Raw genomic sequence first — 11,319 nt, 5'->3', positions numbered from 1 at the left:
CGGGCCGAACATGAGCGTGGGCACGCCCTATTCGGAGTGGTGTGCGCCGCACCGTCGGGTCTTTTCTGCCGACCTTACGCCTTTTCTTGCCGGAAGTCGGACAAAGGGATAACACCGATTGGCTGTTCAGCTAGCGAATCAGTGCATGAGAAGCGTTGACGGAAGTGAGGGAGGTAAACAAATTATTTAAAATGGAAGATGGAACACACACGGACGGCTATTTCACCTCATCGGTTTATAGAGCTCCTGTTCGTTCATGTTTTCAATGGACGAGAGTGAAAATGGAAAGAAAAACGCTATTTGTTGTTATATCACGGAGTCTGTTCTTCTTCTCTGTCTTTCGGTTGTTGCCTCTTTTGAATGATGAATACACACTACCGCCGCCTGCTGGTAAGGAGAGTTATTGCCACTCACGCATACGCAGTTCATAGAGGCTCGGCTCGGATTTGCGGTGTGTTCCAGTGCGCGAAGTCGGCAAATACGCAGGAGAGTCCGGCGACGCAACAGTCGGTGTTGGCGACTTCTCAGGTGACTGGCCGGTGTATCTGGGCCTTTACACTCAACCAGATTGTCCACAAGGAACCCTTTGTCGACCATTATCGCCATGTCTGGTGTGAGCAGGCTCACGATGCCAGACAGCTTGAAGATCTCCCGGTCACTCATAGATCCTGCAGACAGGCCAGACACAAATGTAATGGCACCATGTGGTGCCATGCCGATCATGGCCTTGAATGTAGCATGCGACTTGTATGCAGAAAACACCTCACTCTGCAGCAGGAGAGATGATGGAGTCTGGCAGAATACTTGAGTGCAGTCAAGCACCACTTGTGTGTCAGGGAAAGCTGAAAACTCTGGTGGAAGGTGAGCTTTGACAACTTCGCGTGGGATCCACAGACGTTTGCTTCCAAGCAGTTGGTAGAGGAAGTGTGTCCAGGTGGAAATAGTTCTGCTGACTGTGGTGCGGTGAATGCCAAACCGTTCTGCTAGATCCCTCAGATGTAGGCCCACTGACAGGTGCATGAGGAACAGCAGCAGCTCATCTATGGGTGGAAGTTTCTGTGAAAACAAATAAGTGTTAGGCATAGTGTAGATACTGTTATAGGGGAGAACGGGTACAGTTGTAAGTTAACACATTTTCCTGGGGATTGTTGTTCTGTGTGTGTGTGTGTGTGTGTGTGTGTGTGTGTGTGTGTGTGTGTGTGTGTGTGTGTGTGTGTGTGTGTGTGTGTGTGTGTGTGTGTGTGTGTGTGTGTGTGTGTACGGTGGTATAGTTCGCAGCGTGCATAATTATTAATATACATCCATGCTTGTATGCTGCTTACCGTTGTTGATGGTTGAGAGGAATTCGGGCTGCTGGCAGAGGATGCCTTGGCGAAACATTACGTCTTGGTGTAGGTAGCTCGTAGTTATTCCAAGCAAAGAGAACAGGTGTAGCTCCTTTCTTTACTCTGTTCAGTCCTCCAGCTGTGACCAATAAGTCTCCTGGTCGAAAGTGCCTACTACACACACGGGTATTTGTTGTGGGGCTGAAATTGTCCCTACGGACCTCGATCAGCCACTGAGCCTTTACCTCAGCATCAATAGGAAATGAATGGAAACTTATCTCCCGATTATAACGGGACTTATTTGTACAAAGGGGCACACAGCAATGTAGTGCCGACTTTCTTACCCGCTGGAAGGCCAATCGCTTTTCTTTACCGTTCATCATCTATGCTATCTATCGCTATCTGTATGCTAACTGTATGCTATGTATCTTGCTATCTATCTATCTATCTATATATCTATCTATATTTATATATATCTCTCTATCTATCTATCTATTATTAAAGTCAACAAGGGAGTGGGGGGGGGGAGAGAAACTCCCTCTGGAGGGAACTTAGGGATTGTTGCCTTTGCAGACCATTGACATGCACAAAAACCTATACAACACACTACAGGAAAGGGAAAAACCTAAAAAAATAAATAAAAAAAGCATAATAGAGCCTCTTCCAGATATTTCCAGCCTTGGATGAAAAGTTTCTAAATAATTTCTGCAGCTCTTTTTCACATTATTTTATTTCACATTTCCCTCCAAACTGTCCACAGTTTACTTTTGAAGCAAATGATTGAGTGAACATTCTTGTTGTAGGTTAAGTGCCCTCTAGTGGACAGAGGGTTATTAGAGAAACATGGGGATCTTTTAGGTTCTTTGCGAGTGGTTGAGGTTTCATCACAGTAGAATAATTACTCAGGTGTTTTGCTTAAGTAAGTTCAGCATTTTTTAATGAAAACAAATAAAACAAATGTACAGCAATAAGATGATAAGAAGAAAAATGATTCTCAACCTGACACGTTTTCATTTGCATATTTGCATCATAATCATCATAAAAAAAACAAGGTCGGACGAATAAATACTGTACAGAATGAAATGAAAGAGGATGATTACATGTTGCTGTTCTGAACATAAACGATATGTCTTTCTTTCTTTTCTTTTTGAAATATCTGAACTATTTATTGTTTTAAAACTTGATTAAAGCTACCCTGTTTCCATGTATGAAATATTTGAATGGTGCATTATTCAATCTAAACTCAGAAAGGGCGATGATAGGTGAGTCAGAGAACTGAATCTATGTGCAACCACAATTATAACTTTGATTTTCAAAAAACAGATTTAATCATTTTTAAATATATTTAATGAAAGATAAGAGCCCTGTGTGTGGCAGTTTAACCCCTCTTTTAAAAACACTTAATTTACTCAATGTGCGCATGTCCTATGGGAAACATACACGCTTTTATTTTGGAAGCAAAGTGATTCAATTTGATGAAGCGCGGAGAGAATACACACATTCACACACACTCACAATCTCAGTTTTCAAGACATTTTCTACAACCTGAAATAACACTTCAGTGCATTCAGTTTTGTTTCATTCCAGAATCGTAACTTGACCCCAGTGAAGACTCTCAGGCCTCAGTGTTGCTGATAAGGAAGCAAATAGAAAAGCAGCAGCTGATCTTTACATTATTGCATCATGAAGACATCATTTGACAAAGGAGGAAGAAGTTCAGTTAAAGAGTTTAGAGCTTTGTTTTAGTGAGTTGACCACCTTCATCAACATTTGAGTAGTTGCATGGTGAGGAGATGAGATAGTTACCACACCATGAGACCAAAATACTGCATAGATAAACACACACAAACATACTGTCCTTTAAACAGATTTTTGTTCATTATTGGAAGACCGAGATGCTTCAAGTGCTTCAGGAGGAGGCAGGAAGACGGACAGGAAAATATCGACCATTTGAATCTATAGAAAATAACCTCCAGTGTTATCGCTCTCATTTTACATAAAAATGGTGCTTGTTATGTTATTTCTGACTTATTTCTGCTCCATGGGGTTCATTTGCACTGTAAATGTTTTGATTATTGCTTGGAAAATACTAGTTAACTTTTGCACTTCATCCGTAAATGGTGCTTACATTAGACATCTAATTAGCCATTTGACAAATAAATAAATGTAAGCTTTAAAAAGTTATTTGAAATGCATCGTACTTATTAAATGTGTTTTCATTATTTTTTGTTTTTTCACCCCCACCTTGAATATAAGGACGATCGATCAGGACCTATTTGCATCCTTTTAATATCCTTTAGTTGAGCTCATAGCCAATGATAGAAGAGCGTTCAGACACTTGTCGTGTGGAGTGTATCCTGAGGGTGGCACTAGAGTAAAAATAATGAGGCTGAGTCTTTCATTCATGTAAGGTTTCTAAAATAATTGGACGGACAGATAAGACAATGGTTCCCAACCAAACACTATGTCCTCCAGTTAGAGACACATTTGCAAGGTCAGCTGTCTAGGTAAATAGCCAAGCATTTTCTCACCAAGGGCTAATAGGTTTGGGACTGAGGAGGTCAGAAAGTATTGCTCGACAAACACATTTGTGTCTATGTGTCGTATTGTTGACAATAAAATAAATAAAGAATATTGCCAGCCTTATCTTTATCCTTCTTCCCAGTTTGTTTGCTCGAGATTATGTATGTTAGGAACAGGTCAAAACTTAGTGCAGGACAACATTCGTGGCATCGTAATCCAGTGTTGATATGATATAAAGACATCAGCAGTAGCATTTGTTCATGACGGAGGACGTCTGACATCAGGTGTGTGCTGGTTCGCTCCTCCAGCAGGAGTTTTTAGATTCTGCTCGTCCATTATGGTTCTTCACAAATCCTGGTTAACCGCAGATACATGAGAACAACAGACTCCATCTTCTTTAATAGGGGCTCTTTTTTGGTAAAATGTCAAAGAAAGAATTTTTTTTAGTAAGCATTCATAAGTTGAGTGTTTATTTTGTTGAGAGAGGTATTGCTTTTCTTGAAATGTCAGAGTACATTTCTTTTAGTCTCTGTTCGGTTCTGGTTTATAAAATCCTCGGTTGCTGTCGGGTCAGTTGTTAAGTTTCGTCCCGAGAACATCCAGAAGACGGAGGAGGTTCAGTCTCACTTCGAAGCCAGGTGAGCAGGTTGCAGGTTTGAATCCCTGCAGCCACGATGGCAGAGCTTATGTCTCTTTTGGACTATCTGTCACTCCCACAAACTGGACGTCAAAGGTCACAGGTTTGATTCCCGTTCCCCGACGCCGAGCTCAGTAGGGTGCAAAGAGGATCGATCCTTGGCTCGCTCTCATTGGTCCAGGAGCCGGACGCAGGAAGGAGGTGGTGAAGATAGACGAGGAGCAGGGAGGGCGAGGATGAAGAGACATGGTGGGGCTGAGGGGTGTGGAGTTGGCAGTGAAGAGGGGGGAGGAGAGAGAGGAGGGAGAGAGGGAGATGGTTGTGGTGAGGGAGCAGGGAGGAGGAGCAAAGGGAGTGGAGAGGAAGGACGGAGAGATGGAGGGATTCAACAACTCGCCCTGAGGAGGAGAGGAGAAGACAAAAAAGACAGGAGACAAGGAGAAAACAGTGTGAGGACAGGAGTTTGGGAAAGGCGAGTAGAAAAAAGGAGGTAAAAGTAGGTTAAACAAGTACATATTTAAAAAAGCAAATAGATGAATTGATTAATAATTAAGGATTCAAAAATGTATTCTGAAATGATTTACTACAGTCCCCAAATATTGATGCATAACAGCATTTATACTTGATGAGTTTGTTGATCTGCACGATATTGTACACATAGTTCATGCCAATAAAGCAATTTGTATTAAATTTGAGAGAGAGAGAGAGAGCGGGAGAGAGACACTTACAGAGAGTGGGCTGCGCTGCTGTTTGTTGTAAGGGCTGTATTTGGGTTTGCTGGGTTTTCCAGCCACTCTGTCCTTGTGCCTCCTGCTGGAGATGTGCTGCAACAACAACAACAACAACAACAACAAAGTTATTATATTACTCTGTTCTTTCCACCATAACTTTAATATCACACTGTTAAACTGTGGCAGTGCCTGAAACCACATACTTTTAGTTTGTAGTTTTAATTAATTTTTTTATCTCCAAATTCCAATACGTAAAGTCTCCCAAAAATGTGAACTCAGATATTTCACAATTAATGCCTTTTGCTTCCAAAATGTTGAGTTGTTTAAAACAGTAAATCATTTTCTAGCTACATAATGGAGATACAAAAGCTATTAGAAACAAAAACATGAATAGAAAGGTGCCTTTCAAATTGATATTTCAATGTTACTGCTCGTTGGGTACAACAAGCTGCTTTGTGGCCTTGTTCAGAAGGAACAAAGCCAGATCTGTAGATCTGAACAAGATAAGTCACAGATTGGGCTCTGTGTGACACTAGAATAAAGCTCCCTGGGTTTCTACCTGTTTGAGCTGGATCTCAGAGTTGACATGAACGTCACAGATCTGGCAGTGGAAGGTTTTGTTCTGCAGGCCGGAGCCCTTCAGCACGGAGCTGCTGCCGTTCTTCAGCTTGGCCCCGGCTCGAGGGTACGCCTTGATCGGCCCGGCGCCGCTCCGAGCCTCCATCATCGTCTTGTGCTTTGAACCTGCAGATAGAAACAATCAAAAACTAAACTTCCATACAAAACAACACAAAATCACAAAGCCTTAAAGTGGGGTAGGTAAGTTTGAGAAACCGGCTCGAGATACACTTTTTGTTATATTCCATGGAATGCTCTTAACATCCCGATAGCAATGAATATCTGAAGTGCTTTGACAAAAAATCCATTAAAAAATGTAATCTGTGGAAGCCGTGGTGTTGTAAAAAGCACGATCAATCATTTTAGCCGGCCCGGCTAAAATAACTGGATGGCCTACCTGCCTGTCAGCCTTCCATCTGTGCACAAACTTATCTCGTGCCCTCATTGGTCATGTGCGTGTTCATGTGTGTTGGAGGAGGGGCTCTGTGAGGAAGTCTGAAGGAAGTGGCAGATTTTCTCCGGTTGTGTATTTTCAAATTCTAGCGCACTCGAGCTGGTTTCTCCAAAATGTCCTACCCCACCTTTAATGCTAAACTTTTTGTTGTTGTTTAAAGATAGATTTACTTCCATCAAGCCCATTTCTTTCAGTTCATTTCTTTCTTAATCAACCTGCAGAGACTTCCAACTTGCTGAAATCATGAAAGTATAGGAATCATCATCACGTGGTAACATGAGTGTTGAAAGCGCTGCCTGTTGATGCATTCAAGGACACTTACAAATGTGAGAGTTGGCTGCTTATCAGAGAACACACATACAACATCTATCTGTTGCAAAAAGTTTGTACATGTAGCTAAGGTGACACAGTTGCTAGGTCTATAACAACAACAACAACAACAACAACAACAACAACAACAAACTTAGCAGATCAATCATCAGGTATATGAAGCATGTCATTGAAAAGTTGCTCAAGCTTCAACTGAAGACATGAAAAACGGCTGCAGCTGAAACCACATCCATACTTCATCTATTCCCCCTCACCTGCATTGTGAGCCTCCAGCTGAGAGAGAGAGTTGACGGCGACTTTACACAAAGAGCAGTACATCAGCTTCTTCGCCTTCTCATCCTCTGTCTCTGCCGAGGAAGGAGCATCCTGGGAAGAGGCCAGGGAGGGAGGAGGAGGAGTAGCAGGGGATGACGAGGAGGTGACAGGAGCTGGAGGAGGGAGAGGCGGAGAGGCTTTGGAAGAAGGGAAAGAGGGTGAGGAAGAGGAGGAGAAGAGGCCCGGGGCAGGGAGAGCGGTGGGAGGACTGGAGGGAGGAGGCTCACTGCCTGGTCTGCTGGAGGAGGGGGAGGTGGAGGAGGGAGGGGAGAAGGAGGGGAGGACGAAGGGATTGAGAGTAAAGGAGTCTGTGAGGCCAGATAAGAGATCTGGACAAAGGATGGGTAAAAGGAAGAAGAAGAGGAGTAATAAATTAAAAAACTCATTAAAATCAATTCTCAAAATGAAAATCAGTAACATTAATAGTTCAAATGAACCTGTGTGCTGATTGGTGATGCTGTTTGCTGAGACAGGAGGGGCGGGGCAAACGGGACTCGTTCTGCTCCCATTGGTCTCTCCGGTGATTGACAGCTTGGCCTTGGTCTTGTTCTCCTGAGACTTGAGCTTCTTGGCGTGACGACTGCCCCTGAAATGAGCCTCTGCCTGAGACTGAAGCAAGAGACACACGGAGAGATTTTACTTTCTGTTTGGGCTAAAGTCCTGATGTGACTTCCTGTTCAGCCCCTCGTCCACTAGCTTTAGAGTCTCTACAGACTCTAAATGACAGTTTCTGTCATCAGTTTTCTCATAGATTTCTATTCAATTAGACTTGCAACAAGTTGAGTTACTGAATATTAGAGAGAATGTAGGTTTTAGGCACTTCTACATATGTTTCACTTTTCCCGGAGTTTGCCTTCAGCTTAAACCTAAAAAGAGAACTGGCAGAAATCCCTGTGTGTTAACTTATCTTTTGTGAGGTAAACTGAGGTTTATTCCCTTGGTTGCAATCTTCAACTTTGCCGCTTCATCTTAACTACAGAACCAGATTAGAATTGAATTAGTTCTGGAAGTAGGTCCTGCGCCAAAGTAATGAACAAATAACAATGTTCACTTGGTTGCAATAACCTGTGTGCATTATCTTGTTTTTCATTATCCAGATAAGGTATCCAAATGGAAGGTAGAGATGTTGTCTTTGTTCCACAGGGAAACAAACCTCCAGGTTAACAGTGTCCTCATGTGACTGTCTGCATTCTCAATGACTCAGCTTTTATTCAATGTACTAGACTGAGCCCTTGCTTCCCTTTCAATCCTCTCCTCCCTACGGAAGTGATTCCTGTTCTCATGTCCACTCATGAATAATTTGAACAGCTCATAAATATTTCATGTTCGACTGGCATGTCACTAACGATGCGGCTTGTTAGCTTTCAGCAATCATTACTTGAAGGAGAGTGTGTCATTCACACAGCGCTGCAATAACAAAGAGGGTAGGGGTCGCACCTGTTGATACACACTGGCTCTTCTGACAGGAATAGCCATTATACAAAATACAAACAAGCTTCACAAAGTATACGTCTCGGCTCTATCATAACCAAACATTTTCCTTAGAAGTTTCCTACAGACAAAATGTTTTGACAGAAAATATTTTTCAAGAAACACTTCAACTTCAGTCAGATGAATCTCTGTGCATCTGAAAGCATGTAGGTCCAGGATGAATTTAGTCCTGGACCTACATGAATTCTAGCTCGAGCTTAAGGGATAATAGTGAGAAATTATACTGCACATCTTTGCCATTCTCAACATTAGTGTCACCTAACAAGTTATATAAAATCATCTTACTATCGGTCTTATGATGAGTAGATGGATATCATAATCTATAAGTGAATAGAGATAGTTCCAGGTGGTTTAGTTTAGCATAGCACAAAGACTAATAGCAGTGGGGAACTGCTAGCCTAGCTCCAAATAAACCCTACCCTCAACAACTACAGCTACATTGCTATATCTTGTTTAATGAGCAGGTGTAGACATTGATAAGTCAAAAGGAGATTAGCAGGAATAAGCGTTCAAGCTATTTGTTGACCAATCCCTGGAGACAGTTACTAGGATGCTACATGTCTAAACTCCTGTCCACATTGTGGAGCGGTCAGATCGTAAAGACAACATTTACAATAAATGAAGACCACATTGATTTATTCTTAGTATGCATTTCATTTCCATCAGTTTTCATGGACCTAGGCTAGCACTTTCCTCCTGCCTTGGTCTAGGTTTTAGTTCTAAGCTAGGCTAAACATATACTCAATGGAGAAACAATAGGTGATGAAACTGGTATCATTCTTCTCCTCTGACTCTGGGGAAGACAGCGCAAAGGATTTCAGGAAATGTTGATAGCAACATGACCACAGAGATGACTCATATGACTGGACGATGATCACAGAGACATAATCAAACTGACTGGAAGAGTGTGAAGAGACAGATTTAGATGCCAAACCTACGTGGAAACACAAACATAAAAACTTACGTCAGAGTTGAACCTCAGCTGGCACACGGTGCATGAGATGACCTGTTTCTTCTTGGGTACCAACGTAACGCCAAAAGTGTGGTTGATGACGGCCTTCTGAACCGGGTCCATCTGCAGGAGGCGAACAGAGGTCAGAGGTCAAGAGCCTGCTTAGGTTGGGATGATGCCAGAGTGATGCTGACAGATCTCTTTATCACAGTCAGCCTGTACGGCCTGCAGCTGCGACACACTGTCACTTTTACTGTCCCTCACACACACACACACACGTTCACACAGTCATACCGTGTTGAAGTTTGGGAACAGTCCGACTGGCGAAGCCGTCTCGACAGGAAACGACAGGAATGGTTTCATCATCATGGAGGAACCAGTGGCGCCGATCAACCCTGGCAACGTACCGCCCACTGCACCACACACACTCCCTGCATAAAAGAGAGAAACAGGGTTTGAATAATGGGTTTTAGATCACTGATGGCACTGTTATTGATGACTTTGAGAGCTCTTCAGTTCTTGGAGCTTATTGGCGACTTGTTTAAAATTAAACAGAGAGGATGATGTATTTAGAAAAATGGCTAGACACATGACAACACCCAACACCTTCAGGAAACCAAGTTTTAAATATAAAATGTCTACAGATTGATCCACTTTGCTTGCGTCATTTTCTTTATGGATGGAAGATGTATAATAGTGCTTCTTGTCAAACTGGAGACAGCTGTGACATCATTCAAATACCTTTGAGGAAACAAACCACTGCTGTAGGAGTCATTATAAAATACAGTTTTTACTATTTCTCTTTGGTTTGAGTGGAAGAGAACAGATGGGATTTGATTTTAAAAAAGCTGATTTTCAGATAAACTGTTAAAACGGTAACCATTTGTTTTAACATGGGAATGCCAGTGAACGTATCTTCAGCTGGCCAGTTAGCTGAGTGATACTGACATTTCTTGGCAAAGCCTGAGAAAAGCAAATAGAGGAAATCCATCTCTCTCTGATATTCGTGTCATTTCAACCTGGAGACCTGAGAAGCTGATGCTGATGCTTTTCAGTAACAACATGAGGAACATATGGCGCTGCAGCAGCTGGAGTCAGAGAGTGGTAATAATGCGGAGATCGAGAGTAAGAACGTGAATGAGTGGCTCACATAATGAGCCCATGTGTCCAGTCACTACAGGGCCAGTAAGAGTCCTTCATCTCCATTTAAAGAAGCAGAGAGGTACATTTACTCCCCAGTGACCAAATTAAGGGTTATACACACAGCACACAATAAAAACAACAAGACTATTGCAAAACAAATGACTGTTATTCATATCTCAAGTACATTTAAGAGTCACTCAGTGTTATGGAGCGCCTTTCGGGGAAAAGTATGGTTCTATAGTGTAAATCCAAATGTTGGTGTGAGCAGTGGTTACATATACATACACAGTGATCACAGGAGAGTTGTTCTAAAGAAACATACATGTATTACTTCTATCTCTCTAAGTAGATTATAGTCACAGCTTGTAGAAGCCCTGCAGTAAATTCCTTGATAACAACAGTGTGGGTGGAAACAGAGAGCGACTAAATCAGCCCTGACAGGGGAGGAAGAGGAGGAGGAGGAGGAGGAGGAGGAGAAGTTTTTGTCTCATTGATTTGTAGCATCAGTCCAACCTGACAACATTTTCAATACACTATAAACCCCTCTTAAAAAACCTTCCCCAAAAACCCCTTTTCCTCCCCCCTTGGGTTCCCTTGCACCCTCGGGGAAAGGAAAAAAACCGGTTAAAGACCCCTAAACCTTCGAAAAAAACCCGGTTCCCTTTCCTAGCCCTAAAAAAAAAAACCCCCCCCCCCCCCCGTTTTGGGTACCCGTTCCATTCTTTTGGTTTTTCCGGTTCCCCCCCTCACCTTTCAACGGGTCCATTTCCCCAAGGAATCCCAGCCAAAAAAACTTCTTT

The 11,319-nt window shown here is 42.6% G+C and overlaps 2 protein-coding genes across 2 annotated transcripts in view; both read right to left on the bottom strand.

Moving 5' to 3' along the window:
* Nucleotides 1–1,708, bottom strand: part of LOC104957737 (uncharacterized) — a 2,173-nt gene extending 465 nt beyond the window's left edge. Inside the window, exons 1-3 of the mRNA XM_010785390.1 lie at nt 1,670–1,708; nt 1,323–1,367; nt 538–1,056 (exon numbers count right to left, since the gene is read on the bottom strand). Of these exons, the coding sequence (XP_010783692.1) occupies nt 538–1,056; nt 1,323–1,367; nt 1,670–1,708 (603 nt within the window). The remainder of the gene's footprint in view (nt 1–537; nt 1,057–1,322; nt 1,368–1,669) is intronic.
* A 537-nt stretch (nt 1,709–2,245) lies between these two features.
* LOC104957730 (zinc finger protein 385B) lies at nt 2,246–9,807 on the bottom strand. Its single transcript, XM_010785382.1, has 7 exons — nt 9,671–9,807; nt 9,389–9,499; nt 7,371–7,542; nt 6,873–7,262; nt 5,776–5,960; nt 5,214–5,309; nt 2,246–4,883 (listed from the first exon to the last, which is right to left on the bottom strand). Exons 1-7 carry the CDS (start codon nt 9,743–9,745, stop codon nt 4,617–4,619), a joined length of 1,296 nt encoding a protein of 431 aa, XP_010783684.1. The 5' UTR covers nt 9,746–9,807; the 3' UTR covers nt 2,246–4,616.
* Nucleotides 9,808–11,319: the final 1,512 nt, after the last annotated feature.

The sequence above is a fragment of the Notothenia coriiceps genome, unplaced genomic scaffold, assembly GCF_000735185.1.
Source record: "Notothenia coriiceps isolate Sejong01 unplaced genomic scaffold, NC01 NC01_scaffold00027655, whole genome shotgun sequence".
Lineage (NCBI taxonomy): Eukaryota > Metazoa > Chordata > Actinopteri > Perciformes > Nototheniidae > Notothenia > Notothenia coriiceps.
Note: the sequence above shows the minus strand (reverse complement) of the source record. Positions and strands in the feature narration are given on the sequence as shown.

Bases quoted from the DNA above. Each gene is read 5' to 3' on its own strand.
- LOC104957730 (XM_010785382.1), bottom strand. From the start codon at position 9,745: ATGATGATGAAACCATTCCTGTCGTTTCCTGTCGAGACGGCTTCGCCA. The intron at 7,543-9,388 runs GTAAGTTTTTAT...CTCTTGCTTCAG, and splicing joins AGCTGAGGTTCAACTCTGAC to TCTCAGGCAGAGGCTCATTT. The intron at 5,961-6,872 runs GTGAGGGGGAAT...TTCTATCTGCAG, and splicing joins GCTGGAGGCTCACAATGCAG to GTTCAAAGCACAAGACGATG.